The sequence below is a fragment of the Mastomys coucha genome, unplaced genomic scaffold (assembly GCF_008632895.1).
Source record: "Mastomys coucha isolate ucsf_1 unplaced genomic scaffold, UCSF_Mcou_1 pScaffold1, whole genome shotgun sequence".
NCBI lineage: Eukaryota > Metazoa > Chordata > Mammalia > Rodentia > Muridae > Mastomys > Mastomys coucha.
This window is the reverse complement of record NW_022196891.1, coordinates 28809643-28830994: the sequence shown is the minus strand read 5'-3', so window position 1 is coordinate 28830994 and position 21352 is coordinate 28809643. Positions and strand designations below refer to the sequence as shown.

At 51.0% G+C, this 21352-nt stretch overlaps 1 protein-coding gene across 5 annotated transcripts in view; it reads left to right on the top strand.

The window, feature by feature from the left end:
* Positions 1 to 18664, top strand: part of Tmcc2 (transmembrane and coiled-coil domain family 2) — a 36933-nt gene extending 18269 nt beyond the window's left edge. For 2 of the 5 annotated variants that reach the window (XM_031382206.1, XM_031382216.1), the window contains exons 3-5: positions 13975 to 14915; positions 16106 to 16241; positions 17153 to 18664. In XM_031382206.1, the coding sequence (XP_031238066.1) occupies positions 13975 to 14915; positions 16106 to 16241; positions 17153 to 17464 (1389 nt within the window). In that variant the 3' untranslated portion in view covers positions 17465 to 18664. Of the gene's footprint in view, positions 1 to 5329; positions 5559 to 5602; positions 6373 to 11039; positions 11152 to 13974; positions 14916 to 16105; positions 16242 to 17152 lie in introns of those variants that run through there. The other 3 variants (XM_031382221.1, XM_031382229.1, XM_031382236.1) reach the window with 3 other exon arrangements.
* The last annotated feature ends 2688 nt before the right edge of the window (positions 18665 to 21352 follow it).

Below are 21352 nucleotides of genomic sequence, written 5' to 3'. Positions count from 1 at the left end.
CCCGTGGCTAAGCTCAGGCCAAGGCCTGTGGGAGATGAGCTCTTTGTCTATAGCCCATGGGGCTGAGATCATGCCAGTCTAGACACAGGTAGGACACTCTAGCCAAGGCTTCATCTCTACTTCTCTCAGCCTTGGCTCCCTCAGCCATGCTATGCCCAAGGAGGTGTGCTCTGGGTTTGGGTGTAAGCTCCCAGCCAGGGCTCGTAACAGTCAGCAGTAAGCAGAGCTCTGTCATCGGGCTCCAGACTGTGTGGAGCCAGCACTGGGATGTGGGCATGGGTCATGTGAGTTGGCACGCATCTCCCGGCCACTGAGAATGCTCTTCCCTGCATCTGCCACATCCCTGAGATGAGAAACGTGACCCTGGTCTCTCGGTGCCAGGTGAAGCAATGGAAATACAGTAGCATTAACCTGATCCCTGCTTCTCTGTCTTATTCTCAATGCAGTTTGTACTTTCTGGCTTTATCCCTGCAGGGCAGAGGACTCTGGAATAAAAACAGAGATACAGAACACAAACCACCACAGCCCTTCGAGGATTCTCAGAGAATTGGGGGCTCTCCTTGCACTACAGTGGCGAGGTTAGCGTAAGGCCTTCTCCCACCTCTCCTTTTACTCTAGGGACAGGTGCCAGGATGTCACAAACAGATCATCAAGCATATCTTAGTGGCCCTTGCTCCCCCAATATTCTAGAGGTCCTCTCTGTCCCCTTGCCCCCTGACCCCAGCTGCCAGTCTAGTTTCCAGTATATTCCTTTCTCTTCCTTACAGCTTTCTTGATACCCCAGAACTGGCTTGCTCTCCATAGCTAGTGAATAATTCAGCATGTTCGGCAGATGCTAGGTCAGATCCATAGTGACACTGTGATCAAGAGGCCTCCCTGAGGGTGGCTGGAAAGGCGAGCCTTGTCCTGGATAGACAAGTGCCCTGTAATATTAACTTCATTATATAAGGTGTCTTTGCCTCCTGAGAAGGCAACTTCGAATGTTACCCGGGCCCTGTTCCTGTCTACTTATCTTTTGGGGGACTCACTGGCCTTGTAGGCACGCCCCGGGACAAGCTGGTACCCACAGTCAGTCAAACAGCATGCTACAGTTTGCAGTGTGCTTTTGTGTACATTCCTTGTTTAATCATATCAGCCCTTGAGTCAGCGGGAGCCTACAGGAATTGTGTTTCAATCCCCTGCTTTAGGAAAAAAAAAGTGTTCTCAATTATTTGTAGCGAATGGGGTTGAGTAGAGGGTATTCAACCTAAAAATTGTCCTAAAAATTGTGCAGAGTAGATACCATTTCCTCTGGGTCACTTTCTTCAGGTCCTGTTCCCAGTATGATGGTACTCTGGGGAGCAGAGTACCATAAAGAAGTGAATTTAGTTTGCCCAGCCATGAGCCAGGTATATGGTTGTTTCCACTGACTGGGTTCCCATGCCCAGGACTGACAATCCTGCCCCAACACCCCAGTATCTGAGGCATTAGGTCAACAAAAGCCCCGCAAATGGAGGAGATGCCTCCTCCCTTCCCGAAAGCAGCTGAAAGGTCTCATGGTGTATGCACGACAGCTCCTGGGGCTATGTCTCTCTCCACGCACTCCTAGGGTACACGCCTGCCTTGATTCCTTGATTGCTGCAGCTCACAATGAACAATAGAAACCAATCTCTGGTCTTCCCAGCGAAAAGCAGTACCCAATGGTGACCTGGTTAGGTCTGAGAGGAAGTGAGGGGTAATGGCTTCCCTGGCCCCCATTTCCAGGGGAGACACACTGAGCATCAGGAAAGCTGCCAACCTCCCAAGAAGCCTCTCTGGGGCTTTGCTTGCCACCCATGTGCAGCCCAGAATTCTCTTGTCTTCTAAGGAATTTCTAAGGAACTGAATGTACCTGCTTCTCAGCGGTTCTCAGGCTTCCCCCCCTGTAGAACGTGCGCATGCTCCTGAGTGAGTTTTCAATTTTATTTGTGTTCTGTGGTACTAGGGAATCTAACCCTGGGCTTCCTGTCTGCCAAGCAAGGACTCTACCACTGAGCTATGCCCAACCCTATTTCTTATATTTTTAAGAGAGAAAAAAAAGTAAATAGCATGATTTTTTTTAAAGAGGGAGAGAGTAATAAAACAAGGCAGAGAAAAACAAAAATATTAAAGAAATAAGGGCCCGATATCAAAATTAAGTGAAGAGGAAGTATGATATGTAAGGAGAAGCTAAATGAGGAAGAAGCCAGTGTGAGAGAAGCTGAGCCCTATGGGGCATGCAGAGGAGTGTGGGCCCAGGAGCTGGGCTCCTTCCAGCTTCCCGCTCCAGGACAGTGTGAGCCCATCTGTGGCCCCCAGACTTAGCTCTGAGTGGCTAAGTTGAGGCCAGACTCCTCCAGCTGTAGCTCCTCTGCCTAGGCCTGTAGACCCATGGTGGCAGCTGCTTCTGCCATGTTGCTGCCTTTTCCTCAGCGGAGAGCACAGAAGAGGTGACCGAGAGGGATGCCAGCACTTACTAGGAAGTATGCGTGCCGTTTACCCAGCAGCACATTTTCTTTGCAATGAGAGTTGCTTGGTGGCTCACGGGCTTTCAGAGTCATCGCTTGAACACTCGTGGCAGCTCGCCCCATGGCTCCCTGCCACTCTCTCAGCTTCACTTCAGATGACGGCTATTTTTCTGTCCCAGGCTAAGTCATCAAGGTACTGTTTGGGAAACTGTGATGTGTCCATGGGTGTACACATTCACATGTGGTGAGGGGGACTTGGTTCTAATAACCTGTTTCAGCAAAGTGTGTCAGGCTCCATGTCCCACCGGCAGCTAGCAAGGCTGAGGCACAGCCTTTAAGACCCAGCTTACACACTCTGTCCATGCCCATGCCCGTGCCTGTGCCCATTCTGGTTCATTGGCCTCATCCTGCAGGCTGCATAACTTGTACAGCTTGTGGGTAGCAGGGTAAGGATCTTTGTCAAACATTCTGACTCCCGAGCACTAACTAGGCTCCTGGAGAGTTAACTCACATCCACGGAGCCCATTCTGCACACATCTTCCTGATAGACATATTCACCTTAACTCATGCCCTTGCATATACACACACACACACACACACACACACACACACACACACACGCACGCACGCACGCACACACACTCACACCTATAGCACCTGTGGATGCTTTCAGCCTATGTTCTGAATCACCTGTGAAACCAAGCTTGAAACACAAGGTCCTGCGCATGATTCCTGCAGCTCACCATGGTTGACTGAGGGTCTCCACTCACGGACAGAGACGAGGACACCCTCATAGAGAAGGGCCTCTGCCCACCAGCCTGCCATGCTGACACTGACTAATCCCTATTTGTTCCTTTTCTCTTAGAGACTAGTGGTTCTTCCCCTGAGCTCTTCCCTCCCTCTTCCTGTCCACCATTGTGATAAGCGACTCTAGGACTCTGAGGTGTCCTTTTAGGGGGCAGTTTTCCCCATGGCTATCTTAATGCCATGCATCCTAACCAAACCCCTTTTCTGCTCTTCTGAGCTTTCTGGATCAGGAAGGGGAGGAAGCCCTGCCAGTCAAGGACAGCTCCACAGTAAAAAAGAAGTTGGGGTGGTGAGAGAGAACTCCAGGTCTTAGCCCTCCCTGACTTCTGGTCTCCTGTGCTCACTTCAGCTGCCTCCTCTTCCTCAGGCTATGGGCCAGTGAGATGGATCAGTGGGTAAAGTAAAAGTACCTGCTGCCGAGCTTGGTCACCCGAGTTATGGAAGGAGAGCACCAACAGCAGCAAGCTATCCTGTCGTCCTCCAGGTGTCTGCTGTGGCCTGTGTGCCCACACACTGGATGGATAGATAGATAATGAAATAAATATAATTTTTAAAAAGAAAAAGGAAAGGGATGTTTAGAAAAAGACAGATGAGGGTGTGCCTTGGAGGACATGGGACTTTCCCAGGCCATCACAGGAAGCCCAAGACCTTAAGGCTAGAAGGAATCCTGTGCTGGTGTGCACTCTGAGCCTGGTACAGCCCCGTGCCTGGCTCACTGGATCCCAGGTGGTCCAGGATAAGCTCTCGCGCCTGTGGGGAAGCTGCCCTGTGGTCTAGTTCTCTGGTACTTCTGTGTACTCACACACTGTCCTGGTCAGTCTTCATACTCGCAACCTCCCCCGTGGACAGATGAGGTATCCCTCCTGACCACGACACCGCAAGTGTAAACTCAACTCTTTTTTTTTTAAGTTTCTTGAGACAGGGTTTCTCTGTGTAGTCCTGGCTGTCCTGGAACTCACTCTGTAGACCAGGTTGGCCTCGAACTCAGAAATCTGCCTGACTCTGCCTCCCAAGTGCTGGGATTAAAGGCATGTGCCACCACTGCCTGGCTAAACTCAACTCTTTACCAGGAGGAGCCCAGTGAGAAATAGCAAGCATCTGCAGACTTTATATTGTACATTAAATCTGTGAATTTAAAGTAATTTGACCAATAAATATATACCTATATGTATGGAACAATGAAATTTGCAAGGATGGTTATATGAGAAGGTTTGGAGAGAGGAAAGGGAAGGGGAAATTGTATAATTATATTATAATGTCAAAACATAAAAGAAATAATTTTTAAAATTCTTAGCTCTGGGGCTGAAGAGGTAGCTTAGAGGTTAAGAGTATTTTGTTCTTCCAAAGGACCCAGCACCTGCATCAGTGGCTCATAACCACCTGCAACTCCATCTTCAGGGAATCCCAAGCCGCTGGCTTCCACAGGCACCTGCACTCCCATACACCCACATGCATACTTTAGATTTTTTTTTTTTTAACTTTAAAAATCCTAACTTGGTGAGGTTCAAAAGTCAGGGGCAGGGAAGGGCTGTGTTGGGGTTAGGATTTCAAGTCATACTTGTTCCCACCTGGGATGGGTCTGCTGCAGAGAACTTACATTCCAGCTCACTGAGATAGTCAGCCGTCACCCTACGCTGTCCTTGTCAAGGGAGCGATGGCCACAGGAAGGGGCCCAGATAAACAGAAGGTCTACTCCTTTCCTTCCTTTAGATTAGTAGGGACAGCAAAAAACGTTTTATTAATAACCATTACACAAAAGGAAAAGTGCTTGTCAAAACACAAGGGGGAATTATTTATGAAAGTAGGAGCTGCTAGGCGTTTTCCCAGACCTCATAGGTTAGACATGGCTCCAGACATGGAGACCTGTGTGATGTGCCTTACCAGCCTCCTCACAAAGCGTAAGTCATCAGCTGACACGTGTTTGTATAGTTTCCAAGACCCTGGGTGGGGGATTCCTGGTCTCGGTGATTTTGGCTGCAAACCTTGGCCCTGGCTCCTAGAGATAGCACTCTGCCCTTCTTATCTCTTGGAACCTTCTTGAACTTGGGACTGCTGCATCAGTATGATCCACATTGGCCCTCAGTATTTAAGCCCCATGTGCTTCTTGAGGCTCAGATGCGTGCAGAGTCTCTGAATGGGTATTCTGCCTCGGGAAGCTACTTGGAGAGACAGGCTCTGCAGGCTCCGCATCTCCTTCCTCAACGGTGGCCCTCTGGCCCCCTCTGCTGACCAATAGGATTTCCTACTGGGACTGTACAGATGAAGTCCAGGGAGAAAGAGACTGCCGTGAGTTGGCCATCTTTGTTGTATCTTGGGTGGTGTCTGCCTGGGCAGTGCAGGGGAGCAGAAAGCAGAGGGTAGGAAGTAGAAGCCCGGAGGTAGATACGGTGGTGTCCAGAGCAGAATGGGTTCCTGGGACTAAGTCCCAGAACAGAGGAATTTCCTTATTGAGGCTGGCTGACTCCTCCAGGCCATTACTGGGGAATCTGGGTGGAAGTGGCCATGCCCTAAGTCACTGAACAAGGAAAGAGGAGGCTCTGAGTGGGACCCTTTCTGGGAGACTCACTTCCATAATGCCCTAAAGTGAGGGGCTGGTCAGTCGAGCTTCTGCGGGAGGGTTACTGATCACTGAGTACATTTTTGGGCATGAGAGGAACTGGCCAGTGCCTGTCTGGTGGGTGAACTGTCACTTGTCCTATATTTCCATGTGGCTTCCCACCCCCTGCACACCGCCCAGCCAGCCGCACTATGACATCTTCCTACTCACTGGGCTGGGGAGAGGTCCCTAATCATCCTGTGGCTCGATAGGCCTCCATATATCCTGCCAGATGGGAAAGAACAGCCATGTGCCCTGGGGGAGGAGAAAATCTAGAGCAATCCGCCTCTAATCCCTGGCTGGGCCTCACTCAGACTGGAGATGGCGGCTTCAGAGGCTGGGAGTTCTGGCACATCTGCTCGAAGACCCCGGCTCCCAACAGCCAGCCCCATGTTGCCCAGGGACTGTGACTCTGGGAGCCTGGCACTGTCCTCAGACAGCTGGGGCCTTAAAGCTCCTGGCACCCCATCGCCAGCACGGCTTTGGGAAACAGTATCCACACAGGTGAGGCTCTGGGTCGGGGGGAGGAAAGACTTTGATATGGTAGATGGAGTAGGGCTATAGAATAAAGGAGAGCCATTTCTTGAGCTTTTCAAGCAGCAAACTCCCTCTGTGGGCTCCTCAGAACTAGCTTCTCTCCTGCCCAGTTACAGAGAACTCTGGATACAGGGAAGCTGGCATGAAATTAAATGCAAAGGGTGCTTCTAGTCATGGTTGCTTCTGTGTTCAGAAGGAGTGTCGGGGAGAAGGAAATGGAGAGCATTGACCTCCATGGACCAGAGAGAATTCAGGTCCCTAGCATTTCACTGCTGGAGAATTAAAGAGACTCTGAAGTAAAAGAGCAGCTCCAGCGTCTCACCAAGAGCCTGTGCCTCTGCAGTGATGGAAAGAGAACAGTGAGCATTTATGTGGACAAAGGAGCTTTGTTCTCAGAAGGGCCAGGGCTGAAGGGAGGACATAGTTGTGACTGCAGCCACGAAGTAGCCCTAACAGGGTCAGAAGCAAAGGTGTAGGGGAGAGAAGAGTCTCCACTGGCCCCAGAGAGTAGTCCTTAGGGGCAGAGCAAGCCTGAGGCACGGTGCAGGAGGCACACTGATGAAAGGCAGGTAGCTACACATGGTCTTGGGGTGGATGGGTGCTGCATGAAATAGGAACGTGCTCCCTCATCTGTGTGTAGTCTGTACCCAATTATCCCCCCTGTAGAAGCAATAAAGGGCTTACAAAGCCACTGGGGGCATACTCTGTCTCCTCATGTGGCTAGAGCCATTGCTATGGGGATCTTTCCACCTGGATCTCCACATAGACATATGCCCTTTGGGTGGCCTATTGAGTATCTGACATCTGACCCCCTACCCTCTGGAGAAAGGGCCCTTAGCTTCCTGGGTATTCCCCCCATATTTCCCTCTTGCCTGCCTGGAAGTGCTTGGATCAGTATGATGACTCATCCAAAGCTGGAGCTAACATTTCCATGGGCCCCATGTGTTCCCACCAGGAAGAGAGAGCCCCCAGTCTGGCACGGTAACTCCTGCTGCATTGGAGCAGGTCCTGGGGATGGAGGAGACTTCCCTTCTGCCCCCACAGTTTTCCCATTGGCCAAACTGCCTCTTTGAGGCTGGAGGATTTCAGCTGGCCATGGATTTTCCTCTCCATCTTGATCTGGATTTACCCCCCAGAGGGACTTAATTTTAAAAAAGTAAAGTAAAGTAAATCAGTGTTTCCTATCCCAAAAAGAGTTGATAGAATCAGAGTCTCTCCAGGACAGTAGTGAGCTGGTCAGAGCATCTCTGCTGAGTTGCTGTTGAGTCACCAGTCCTGACAGACTCCCCCCACCTCTAACCTGCACACTCACTCATTGAGCTCTGATGCAGTGGAAGCCAGACCCCGCCCTCAGGAGCAGCATTCTGCATGGTCCCACCTGTGTGGCCAAGCACATAGACAGATCAGAGTAAACACTTCACTAAAGAGAAAACCAGGAGACCAAAAGACCTGTTTCTTTCTTCTTCTTCTTCCTCCTCCTCCTCCTCCTCTTCCTCCTCCTCTCCCTCCTCCTCCTCTTCCTCCTCCTCCTCCTCCTCCTCCTCCTAAGAGTAACCTTACTGTTGTCTTTCTAACTAGACATGCCAGCCCACTGTGGGTACGGTACCCTGGGCTTCCTGCCCCAAGGTGGTAGAAGGTCCTCGGTCTCCTTGGGAGCACAAGCACAGAAGCGTGAGCGCCCCACAAGCAGTGGATATCTCTATGGCCCATGTACATATGTTGCTAAAGAAAGAAAAAGAGAATTCACATAGCTTCTACCTTTCTCTCCCTTGCTGAAGCATGACTTAGGCTAGCTGATAGTGTCTCCCATTTGTCTGCTATTCTTCCAGGATGCTGGGCTATTATGCAGTAGGGAGGGCAAATGTCCAATGGCCAGGTTAATGCAGGACACTGAACTCAGGCCCAGGAGGAGGCGAGAACCCCAGGGGTAATGGGAGCCAAGGCTGGGGAAGCCCTGAGCCAGCAGCCTCTGTAATTTGGCAGTGTACCTAATCCAGTTTCAGTTTCTATTGCTGAAGCAGGATAGGAAGACAGGTCTGTAGCAGTCCCAAAGCTATGGAGACGGGATGCCCAGTTATTCATGAGCCAAGATAGAAACAGGAAGAACTGGCCCCAGAGACTCAGAAATCACTCCAGAACCATCATCAGGGTGTCTTAAACTTCAGGATAGCTGCAGCCCTGGCTAGTAAACTCTCTAAGTAGGACCATGTCATGGATTCCCCATTGCCTAGCATCTGCCTTGCCAGATCTTGCCTTAGAGTCTGCTCAGCCTATTCATGGATATTCATCCCAAGTCAAGTAGCCACAGAGTGGACCAGCCTTTCTCAATCGGGCAAGTAGGGTAAGGGGACCATGCCATAGGGACTTCAGTTCCAGATGCGGTTCTGGTAGCTGTCAGAATGAGCTGAGTAAGGCTCTGCACCATTTGGACAGAGGAGCTGTCTTTGCAGCCAGGCCTTCCTCCAAGCTGGGGGCCTGGAGTTTCCACCTGCTGATGACAGGCACTGAGTCACTGAGCTGTTACTGTCTCAGTGCAAGAGAGGTGTGCTCTGGCAGGATTCTTCTCTGCTGATCATGAGGCAGATCATGATCAAGACACTCTCCTGCGGCTACCCTGCGATGGTTGGGTTCTGCCCTTCCGTGCTTGTGCTGCTCAGCTTTACCTCCTCCTTCTTCCAGATCATCTCTTAATCCCCAGGGAGACCCCATGCCCATTAGGCACCCATTTCCTATTCCTTCGCTCCCTCAGCCCTTGGCAACTACTAATCTGTTGTCTCTGTCTCTGTAGATTTAGCACTCTGGAAATCTCACAGAGTGGAACCATTCAGCATGTAGCCTCTACTTAGGAAACTATGTTCTGGCATTATCAGTATGTCCTTTCTTGTTGTGGCCAAACAATAGTCCATTATATGGACTGTCTGACTTCGCTAGCCCATTCATTGGGTTAAATGCCATCTCTGAGTTGTGCCTATCCTTTGGCTATTGTGAAGTGTGAACTTGTACCAGTGTCTATTTGGATACTATTTTCAATTCCTTTTGGTATTGCCATAGTTAGCTTCAGCTGTCAACTTGACACAGCCCGGTGTCCTCTGGGAAGAGAAAACCTCAATTGAGGAATTGCCCAGGTCAGATTAGCCTGTGCTCATGTTTTTGAGAAGTGTTTATTTGTTTGTGTTGGTTTTTTTTGGGGGGGGCCTGGGTTTTTTGTTTTGTTTTTTTGTTTTTTGTTTTTGTTTTTGTTTGTTTGTTTGTTTGTTTTTTGAAACAGGGTTTCTCTGTCTAGCTCTGGCTGTCTTGGAACTTTCTCTGTTGACAAGGATGTGGCGGTCCCACATTTGCCTGTCTCTGCATTCTAAGTATTGGGATTAAAGGCATGAGCCACCACTGCCTGGCTGAGGTATTTTCTTAATTGCTAATTGGTGTAGGAGCACCCAGCCCGTTGTGGGCCTGGCGGGCCTAGGCTATATAAGCCAAGCAGGCCAAAGGCTCTTGTATTTTGAAAGTAGTATTCCCCCATTGGTTTCTGCTTCAAGCTCCTGCCATGACTTCCCTCTGTGATGGACTGAAACCTGTAAGGTGAAATAAACACTTTTTTCCCCACATTGCTTTTGGTCATAGTATTTATCACAGCAGCAGAAAGCAAACTAGAACAGGGACACACCTCAGAGTTGAATTGGACAGTTAAGAAATAATTCTGTATTGAACTTGGTGAGGACAGATCATACTGTATCCCTCCATTGGCTCTACCATCTCACCTTCTTACCAGCAACATGTACTCTCTCTCCTTTCTTAAAATACACTGAGCCCCTTACTGTTGTGTGGAGGGAAGACTATCTACCATAGGGAGCCTTCCCAGGGCCACATCCTGAAGAACACATATACCCTTTCATCCAGCAACTCAATTGTCAATAATCTCTCAGTTAGGGGCAGGATGTCATGAACCCCTCCCCCAGACATGCTGGGACATTGGCTGGCTTCATCATGTCTACACAGGTCCTGTGCATGATGTCACAGCCAGTGAGTTCATGCGCACCATGGTCCTGTGGTGTCCAGCAGATAATGTTTCTCTGCAGATGTCCACTACCTGTGGCTCTTACTTCCCACTCCCTCTTCCAGAATTCTCTCTGAGCCTTTGAGGTTGGGGGAGTGGTATAGATGCCCCACTGAGGAGCTGTTTTAGACCTGGGTGTTCCATAGCTTCTTATTGGCCAGTTGTGGCCTCTGTATTAATCTCTGTCTGCCACACAAAGAAGCTCCTCTGATAAGAGACCAGAGATACACTAATTCTTATTCAGGGCTGGTCCACATCCTGGGTCTGCAGTTTCCACTGAGGCTGCTGGGAGATCTGTATTTATTTTTAACTAATTGCCTTACTCCTTTTACTCAGTATCTCATTTTATCCTCTGAGAACCCCTTGCAGTAAGTAGAATCCACCCCCCCCACCCCCCGAGCCTGCTTCTTCCAGGTGAGAAAAGCAAGTCTCAGGTAATGGTACTTACAGAGGAACATGTCTGACCAAGGTTCCAAACTGGTTTCAGACTGCAAACCCGGGCCTGTTCCATTGCCCCACATAGATTTGTATCCTATCCGGTTGCTATTTTTTTAAAAATAGATTTTATTTTTATTTTCTGTAGTGAATGTTTTCCTACATGTGTGTATGGATACATGTACACCTGGTGCACCCAGAAGTCAGAAGAGGACATCAGATCCCCTAGAAGAGGGGTTGCAGTGGTTGTGAACCATCATGTAGGTGCTGGGAACCAAACTTAAGTCTCTGGCAAGAGCAACAAGTGCTCTTAACCACTAGGCTCCAGGTTAACCCCATCCCCCTTTTTTAGGTGCTGGGATTTGAACCCAAGATCCTGGGCAAGTGCTGAGCCACATCCCAGCCCTACTGCATCCTTCTATGGCAAATCCTATCCATGTGCTTTTTCATCACTTGAAAAACTCTCTTCTTTTCCCTTCCTAACATTCCTTTCCTTGTTAAAATATGATTCTTTGTGGCTGGAGAGTTGGCTCAGTGGTTAAGAGCACTGAGCTGCTCTTTCAGAGGCCCTGAGTTCAATTCCCAGCAACCATATGGTGGCTCACAGCCATCTGCAATGGGATCCAATGCCCTGATGTATACATATACGTATACGTATACATATGTATATCCTTCTTTGTGCCTTTGCATCTGTCTACCAGATCCTTAGCTCTCTCTACCCCTTGCCCTGTCTCCCTTCAGTGTTAAAGGGGTCTTTGCAGTGACTGATCTCTATACTGCCTGCACCATGGAGGCCAGACTTCATAGTAGGTTCCAAACCACCCTAGGTTACAGGGTGAAACTCTGTCTCAAATACCACTAAAACAAAGGGACTTGGAAAAAGGAGGCCACAAAGAGTGCCTACCTTCCTTAGACGGCTCCTTGAGGAGAATGGTGTAGATACTGAGGCTTAGACACACCAGCAGGGGGCAGGCATTGGGAGCTCAAGGGAGCTGGAGCTTCAGCCAAAGTCTAGACTTCAGTAAGAAGAGCCATCTAGGGAAAGAGAACCAGAGCGCCCGTGCCTGGGGTCAGAGGAGCGGGCCAGACAGCCACAGTCTTCTGCTACCTCAGGACTCAGCAATGTCTTGTCTCACTAGGAGATGATGGTGCATGTCTTTAATCCCAGCACCACAGAGGCAGAGGCAAGTAGATCTCTGAGTTAGAGGGCTAACTCAAAAACAAACACAGAAAACAAAACAAACAAACAAAAAAGAGTGTCTAGCCTCATTTCTGGGCACCATACAGCATCCACTTTGAGTTCTCTGTGGAAACCAGGTAAATGTCAAGGGGTACCCAGGAAGAACCCAGCAGGCAAAGCCAGCCCTGCAGCTTCTCCCCCTACTTCCCCACACTCCACAGCCTTTCTCATCTGGTCTGTCCACCATCCCTATTCACAAAGAGTGAATGGCAGCATCCAGGGTGCCAATACATTGCCATCAATGCTTATCGCCTGCCTAGCCTTTGCCCTGGAGGAGGATAAGGGGGTCGGCCATCTTCGGTAAGGCCAAGTTCTTGGAGAGTCATGTGCTACATAGAGAACTTAGGGGACACCATCCATGTAACTCTCCCATGAAAGCTGGTATGATTCCACCCATTATACAGGCAAAGACAGGGATGGCAGCAAGGGGTGACGGGTGCGGGAGGGTTAAGTCCAGCAAGGTTAGACAGACCTTGGGATGGATTGCTCTGGAAAGACACAAGTTGGGTTTCAAAGGCCAGAATCTTGAGAAGAATCCTCAGGCAGAAACACCTGCTGGAAGGGTAAGGGGACATAAAGGGACACCCAAAGCCAAGCAGGAGGAAAGCCCTTACTTCCAAAGATTGTCCTCTTAGCATCCTTAGGGGATCCATGACTTGAGAAAGCCTAAGAGGTTCCCCTCCCTGCCTCCTGAGTATGCCAGCACGGTTGTGATATCTAATGTTTTCCAATAACTTTGGCCTGTAGTTAGACTGTTGTGATATGTGATGTTTTCCAATAACTTTGGCCTGTAGTTAGACGGTTGTGATGTGTGATGTTTTCCAATAACTTTGGCCTGTAGTTAGATGTAGCTCTGGCTGTTTCCAGTTCATCCTTTTCCCAGCATGGAATTCACCTTAGCCCTGCCCTTCAGTGATTGGACTCAGCTTCCCTTCCTCATAGTGATAAGGTATCAGGACTCAGCTTCAGATACCTCGGTGTCTGAAGTTAAAATATGATTCTAGTAGGCTAGTAGGTTCCCAGCCTTCCCACGCGTCTACCCTGCGTTCATATTTTCTCTGCCCTCTCCTTCTGCTCTCTCCTTCCCCCTTATTCTTTTTCCGGTTTCTCCTCTTGTTCCTCTGGGTTTGAGCCACACTGCTGTACTTCAGGAAGCCTGCCTATTTGGTGGGGAGGGGAGGGTCTTGGCTTCCTTCTTGCACATTCTCCCCTTCTCCACTCTTCCAGCCTCCTGGAGAGCCTCTCATGGCTTGTGGGTCTTTACACTTCAAGGAGCTGCCCAGCAGGGTGGGTGGGCATACTCTCTTCTCCCAGTACTTGTTTCTCTGAGAGACTGGGAGAAGTCAAGTATTCCCACCATCATGAATCAGAGATTTCTGCTGCCTTCGATTGTCCACAGGGCCACAGACCCATGCAGGTTGTTAGTAAAAGAAACGGTACAAGGGCTGGAAGGCATGCAGGCTTTCATGGCTCTGAAGGAGAAGAATACTTAAGGCAGGAGTCTACTAATTAGGAGAATCCAAAGAGATGGCTCATTCCATCTCTGGTCACAGGACAAGAGGTTCTATCTTCTTGTAGCTCTGTGTCCCCAAGTCACTAGCTAGAACACTCTGATCTTCTTAGACTTCATTTCAGAGAAAAAACTTATAAAGGTCATGCTGGCATGCCACACGCAATGGGGGCCTGCTGTAGAGCTTTAGTCTCTCCCACTGAAGTTATACTTCACCCTGCATGTACTGCCTGGGTGGAGAAGCCACACCCAGAGGTGTCCTGGGCTGTGTGGAGAATCCTGCCTAGACCCTTCCCATGTCTCATGATTTATTTGTGCTTGCCTCCTTCCCAGGGTGACAAGGGAGATCTTGTGGCTCTAAGCCTCCCCTCTGGCCCTGGCCATGGTGACACTGATGGACCCATCAGCCTGGATGTGCCAGAAGGAGCGCCGGACCCCCAGCGGACTAAGGCTGCTATTGACCACCTGCACCAAAAGATCCTGAAGATCACTGAGCAGATCAAGATCGAGCAGGAGGCGCGCGACGATAACGTGGCGGAGTACCTGAAGCTGGCCAACAATGCGGACAAGCAGCAGGTGTCGCGCATCAAGCAGGTGTTTGAAAAAAAGAACCAGAAGTCGGCCCAGACCATCGCCCAGCTGCACAAGAAGCTGGAGCACTACCGTCGGCGCCTGAAGGAGATCGAGCAGAATGGGCCCTCGCGGCAGCCCAAGGATGTGCTACGCGATATGCAGCAAGGGCTGAAGGACGTGGGCGCCAACATGCGTGCCGGCATCAGTGGTTTCGGAGGCGGCGTGGTGGAGGGTGTCAAGGGTAGTCTCTCAGGCCTCTCGCAAGCCACCCACACTGCAGTGGTGTCCAAGCCCCGGGAGTTCGCCAGCCTCATTCGCAACAAGTTCGGCAGTGCCGACAACATCGCCCACCTGAAGGACCCTATGGAGGATGGACCCCCTGAAGAGGCAGCCCGGGCGCTGAGTGGCAGTGCCACACTGGTGTCCAGCCCCAAGTACGGCAGTGACGACGAATGCTCCAGCGCCAGTGCCAGCTCAGCTGGGGCAGGTAGCAACTCTGGGGCTGGGCCAGGAGGCGCACTGGGGAGCCCTAGATCCAACACTCTTTATGGTGCCCCTGGGAACCTGGACACTCTGCTAGAGGAGCTACGAGAGATAAAGGAGGGCCAGTCACACCTGGAGGACTCCATGGAGGACTTGAAGACTCAGCTGCAGAGGGACTACACCTACATGACCCAGTGTCTGCAAGAAGAGCGCTATAGGTGGGTACCTCCTGGCTTCACAGCTGTGTGTGGGCCCAGTGGGAAGTAGGGAAGCTGCTCTGAGCTCTGGAGGCCACTGGAGAAGCGTCCAGAAGGGTTCAGCAATGCCAAGAGGAGCCTCTGAGGAGCTTTCTCCAGAAAGGAAGAGAGGGGCACCAGACCTCTGGAAGGAAGGTTCTATTGGTCTCAGGATGCTTTGGGGTGTTCTAAGGCCAGCACCATAGTTAGGCTTCTCTGGAGAGAGTCTGTTGTTCAGAAAGAACAGACCTTGGGGGCAGCTTCTTGGGTTTAAATCCTAGGTCTTGCTTTTAGTACCTCAGATGAGCAGCTAGCACTCTGGACCTGGTTTCCCTGCCATGAAGTGAGGGTAGCTCTGACTTCATAAGAGTGTATGAGCCAGCTACGTGTGATGGTGCATGCCTTTAATCCCAGACCCAGGCCTCTGTGAACTAAGGCCAGCTTGGTCTATACAGCAAGATCTAGGCCAGCTAGACCTACATTGTAACCCTGTTTTTAAAAAAAGAAAAGACTGAAGAAGTCCACATCTAAATGCAAAATGGAGATAGATACGTGTCGTGGACAGTTGGAATGCCTCAGACTCCTGAGGTCACGAATGGACTGGTGTCTGGTCCTCTCCTACCTCCTCCCTCTCTGGGATTTGGGGGACCTTGCTCTTACCACTTCTTCTTTCTAGATGATGGCTTGTAAAAGTGAGGGGAGCCCCACCGAAAAACTAGCCACCCTCACTTTAGAGTCATCTTTTGATACTTGGTGCTTTTCAGAGCAGGGGTCACGTCCTCTATACCTCAGGATCTCTGCTACCCAGGGATCATCTTAGCCAGTTAAGAACCCGGGTTGAAGTCACTTAGTCCTGAACTCCTGACAAGAGCTATGAGGTCCCGGACAGGTTCCCTAGACTCTGTCTCATTCTCCCACTTGTCAATACGGGCGACATCCTCCTGTCTCATGAGGCTGTGTGACAATCCTCTGAGGCAATGCAGTCAGTGCTTAGCACAGGGCTGGCACAGAGAAATATAGCATAGAGAAATGCTATGCTGTCACAGGGGCTAAGACAAGAGCAGGACTGGACACTTGAGTGGGCTGCATGTCGCTGCTGAGTGGCGCCTTGGTCCTGGGGAGAGGACAGCGTAGTAGCAAAGAAATGGTGTTACCTTCTCTTTTTCTCCCAGGTATGAGCGGCTGGAGGAGCAGCTGAACGACCTGACTGAGCTTCACCAAAATGAGATGACCAATCTAAAGCAGGAGCTGGCCAGCATGGAGGAGAAGGTGGCCTATCAGTCCTATGAGAGGGCCCGGGATATCCAGGTATGGACAGTGCCACCCTGGGGAGGTCCCGGTATGCTGACAGAGCCAACAGCAACTGCCCTATCCATAGGCACAGGGTACAGGTGACAGTGTTGGGTGGACATATCACATGGGACACGATGAGCAGAGGCATATCCATGGGGCCAATAGGTACAGGAAGCCAAAGAGGGGAGTGTTTGTGGGATGGAGATAAGAGCAAGGTAAGTCTTTGCCCAAGTATGTGCAAACCAGTGGGTAAAGGCCACCTTCATTTGTCACATCTTCCGTGACAGGTTTACAAATGAATAACTGTTATTTCCAGCCATTTCCTTGCCTCAGTATGGAGCTGGGATCAATAGGCAGGAGTTCCATTCCCTTGGATCCTCCTCAAATAGCCATCATTAAAGAGTTCCGTTTCCAGTCGCAGCTGCTCAGCTGCTCAGCTGCTCAGCCTGTGCCTTGCAGAGGGGCCATATGTTACCACCTCTCAGTACAGCAGCGAATTAGTCTATTCTTTGCTGTAGCAAGATGCACGAGGTTGGATAACTTGTAAAAAAAAAGGTCTGCCCAGCTCTCACTGGAGTGTGGAGTCATCCTCTCCTTAGAGCTGGTAAGGACCTCACAGCTATAACCTCCCCAGGGCAGGGACTGTCACGTGGCGAGGCAGAGAGATTTGGGGGTCAGACTTCTTCTCACAGGATCTAACTCATAGTCCAACAATACCACAAGTGACTTATTTCTTTACAGCAGCGACACACACACACACACACACACTTTAAAAGTTCACCACCCTAACGTTGCCATGCAGAAACCAAGCCTCCCCTGGAAGTCACACTCAAGCCCTATTGGAATCAGCACAGGTGAACTGGGCTCACTCAGTCTAGGATCTCACCCACCCTGAGCTCCCACATACTACCCTCTGTCCCCCGCAGGAGGCCGTGGAGTCCTGCCTGACCCGAGTCACCAAGCTGGAGCTGCAGCAGCAGCAGCAGCAGGTGGTGCAGTTAGAAGGTGTGGAGAACGCCAATGCGCGTGCTCTGCTGGGCAAGTTCATCAATGTGATCCTGGCACTCATGGCTGTGCTGCTGGTGTTTGTGTCCACCATTGCCAACTTCATCACGCCCCTCATGAAGACGCGCCTCCGGATCACCAGCACAGCCCTCCTGCTCCTCGTCCTCTTCCTACTCTGGAAGCACTGGGACTCGCTCACCTACCTCCTGGAGCATGTGCTGCTGCCCAGCTGAGCGGCCACCTCCCACCTCATGCTCTCCGGATTGCACTGGCCACAGGCATCTCCAGGAGGGCCCGGGGCTCCTGAGTCCCTTGGGGTCTGTCACGTGACCTGTTTGGCCCCTAACTGTCCCTTCTTTTCACTGCTTCTGTCTGACACCATCTCCCTTTCAGCCTGAAGGTTTCAGAGAGGGTGCCTTCCGCTGGTGGGAGCAGGGACACTCACAGCCAAATGGAGCAGTGGGGAGACACCAGGGCTGCGTTTTTTGAATTATTTGCAGTCACATGGGACTTCTCTGGGCTGATCGGAGGATGCGCTAGTCATGAAAGCCACTAAGATAGAAGGCCAGTCTCAATTGCCCTAGGGAAGAGCCTATCCTGGAGGCAGCCACAGTTTCCTTTCATGGAGATGGTCTGGATAAAAGGCATTTGGGAGGCCATGCTGAGCCCAGAGAGTGCAGAAAGGGGAGGGTCCCCAGTCTTGGGGCCAGAGAGCTCGCTTGGCACAGCCACTGGGAGCTCAGCCTCCCCTTCCCCTGCTTCTCTTCCCACTCCAGCTGGTTTGAGACTGGTTTCTGGAGGCTGGGTGGGGTGTTGTTTTGGGTTTTTGTTTCCTCTGCTCGTCTTTCTGCCTGTCACGGCTGTGCTGTTTTTTGTTTTTGTTTTTTTTTTTCCTGAAAAAACAGGCCCCAAGGGCTGTGAGCCTCCAACTCAAACCCTTGGACCTCTGGGATCACATTGAGTTCTATTTATTTATTTATTTACTTATTTATTTATTTGTTCCCATCCTTCCCTCACTTCCGCCCAGCTGGGCTCCAGGGAGAGGACCCTGGCCGTCCTCCTTCTGAAGCTGGGGCTTATTCTTGGTTCATCATTCTCCAGACCATGTATCCTCTGGTGTTCCTGGCTGGAAGAAGGGGCGTGTGGCCATGCAGCCCGCTCTCTCAAGCCGCCCGGCAGCTGGACGAGAGGGGCATGGATGGCCTCTTTTATATATATATATCTATTTATTTTATATGTGTGTCTTTGTGAGGAAGAGGATGTTTGTCATTTCCTTAAGGCTCTGGAGTGTGGAGATTCTCCCCAAGGGCCCTTCCAGGCACAGTGGGGATTTCTCAGACTAGGAGAGAGGAATCCATGAGGCAGGAGAAGCAGTGCCTGCCAGCTGTGGTGGACCTTCCTAAGAAATAAATATCCTCTATGTTTTCAAACCATCCTGTCTGGTGTTGGTTGATTACGCTGTCTCTGAAAAATCACAGGATTTCTCCCCACGCTCAAGCATTCTGGGTATCATCTGTAGGCCTGATGTTGTCTTCCATATTGAATGAGGAATATCCACGCACCCCTCCCCCTGCCTTGCTCTGAGCAACTTAAATTATAGGACTATCATTCCATGCAGCCCCAGCTTTGCTGGAGCACTTCCCAGGAAGGACATGGAGAAGCTCCCATAGATGCTATGACCAGTTGTGGCCACAAGAGGTCAGCAGAGTCCGCACTCCAAAATGCGGACTCAAAGGGCTACTGGCCTAGCTCGGCTTTGTCACAGTGGTTCACCCGAGGCAGGGAGTACCTGCTTTCCTAGCATGCTATAGTGTGGCCCTCTACACGAAGGCCTAGCACTTAGCACCTGCCCTGTGCTAAGAGCCCCAAAGCACTTCTTGGCAGGAACTCGGTGGATACTTGCAATAGGCCCATTTGCAGGAGAAGGCAGGGAGAGGAGCTATGATAAAGAAGAACAAAAATAAACCCAATAACAACCTTTGGTCTCAGCCCATAACTAGTGCACTTCAACCAGCTCCCAGCCCTTCTATGGACCTCAGTTTCCACATCAGTCAGCAGGCTGGACGTGGCCACCGTGCGTGTCAGTTCTATGCTGGCACTCTGTGGTCCTGTGAGTCTTGACAAGCAAGCATTGCAGCTGCGTCTGTGGCCTCAGGCTGCAGGGAACCCAAAGACTGGGGAGGGCACAGAGCCTGCCACCACAGAGAGAGCAGCGCTGACAATCTGAGTTTGCCCTCTGCTACGTAGGAGGTTTGCCAGACAACCTTCCAGCTACTCCATTCTTGGACCTTGCACCCCCTTTCTCTCCCAACCACGTGTGCGTGTGTACCTCTCTTGGGGGCCACAGGTGGCCCAGAGCCCACATTCCTGGGCCACAGGTAGGGGGTGGCTGCTCCTGGCTAGACATTTCCTACATTCCTCCCAAGGTCAGATGCCTTCCCAGAATTGGCTCGGAATGCCACTGCCAGCTGCAGCCCACACTGAAAGGGAGCCGGGAGGAAGGAGAGGTCATTTTTGGTCAGTTCTGAGGCCGCAAAGCAAACAGCCTGAGGGAGGTGGCAGGGCCCCCAGCTGCATCTCTGTACAAGAAAGCATTGGCTTACTTACCTCAGCCAGGAGACAATGGGATGCTTGACAAACCCCTGCCATCCTGGAGCTCAGAGAGGCTTCCATGTTTGTGTCTGTTTGTGTTCCGTGTGTGTGTGTGTGTGTGTGTGTGTGTGTGTGTGTGTGTGTGTGTGTTTAAAGGATGGCGAGTTACCACCACCTCTTTCTCTCCCCCGAGGTCCAGAGAGTGAGACATTGAGTCAGGGTTACCACTCGTAGTCTGCCTCCTTCAGACTACAAGACCTAGAGGCAGGCCCTTCCCACAGCATCTGTCCCACGAGTACAGGTCTCACCCCCAGGGTAGTAGAGAGCTTAGTCTGCCTGGTAGACTCCCCCTCCCGGGGTCTCTTAGGGTGCGGGCTGATAAGAAGACTCGGTACCTTCTCTCTCCTTGGCAGGTGGCTGGCCCAGAGTACATGTGCTTTGTACCCTGCAGAACCAGCCCACTGGATAACCTCATGGATCACAAAGTCTCAGCAAGTACAAGCTCTGCAAATCCAAAAAGCAGCCCAGACCTAGTGTAGGGTACAGCTTATTTGTCTGTGCTGCCGAGTGAGGGGAGGGGAGGGACACTGAGACCACAGTGAGAGGAAAGGGGAGCTAGAACCAGATCTTTCTGGCAAGTTAACCTCTCCTGCAAGGGCAGGCCCCTGGAGTCAATCCCAGATCTGGGCTCAAAGTCAACATTGCCACTTGCCTTAGACCTGTCGCACCCACCTGCTCTCTCCCATCTGCCAGTAAGAATGGTGTCTCTGGTACACAGGTGTGGCCACAGGAGACATGGCATGCCTAAACTTGATGGCACACTCACTGGAACTTAGAGAAGTGATCCAAAGAATGACCACTCCACCTCAACACTGTCACTGGGTGGCCAGGTCCCGAACTGCTTGGAGGACCTGAGGTGGACTCTGTAGAGACACACAGGGTGACACACTGGCAACACCTCTGACCTGAAGTCCCAAGCTCTTTCTCCTCCAGAGTAAGAGCCTGCTTATTTGTCTAAGTCTCTCCCCTCAGTCTCATCAGCAAAAGCTCAGCTTCCTAGAAGATGAGATGAGACCCACCTGTCCTGAGCCAACATCAAAGCCTTATGAATGTGTCAGTGTGGGGGGGGCCCTCCCTCCTCTAGCAGGTGAGATGTCTAGGAAAGAGAGTGAGTACTGAAGTCAAGATGCATGGATATGAGTTAAGACTGTCAGCCCCTACACTTGAGTGGAAATGATGCCTACGCTGCCCATCTAGGGCTTGGCACAGCCCTAGGATTTGCAAGGCACAGAGATGTCTGGAGTGGGTGCTGTCCCACAGTGCCCCCAAATGGCCCCCTCAGGAGCTATTTCCAGGAGACTTCCCAGCCATCTAGGGCTCCAATGGGGACTCTAATCTGCCACCAGGGCTAGGCAAAGAAGTGGCCAGAGCAAAGTGGTTTGAAAGCTTATAGACAACCTTCAGATGAACATGGGAAGAGCCCGTGGGCTCCACCAAGGCCTTCTAGGATGGTGTCAAGGGAGGAGAGG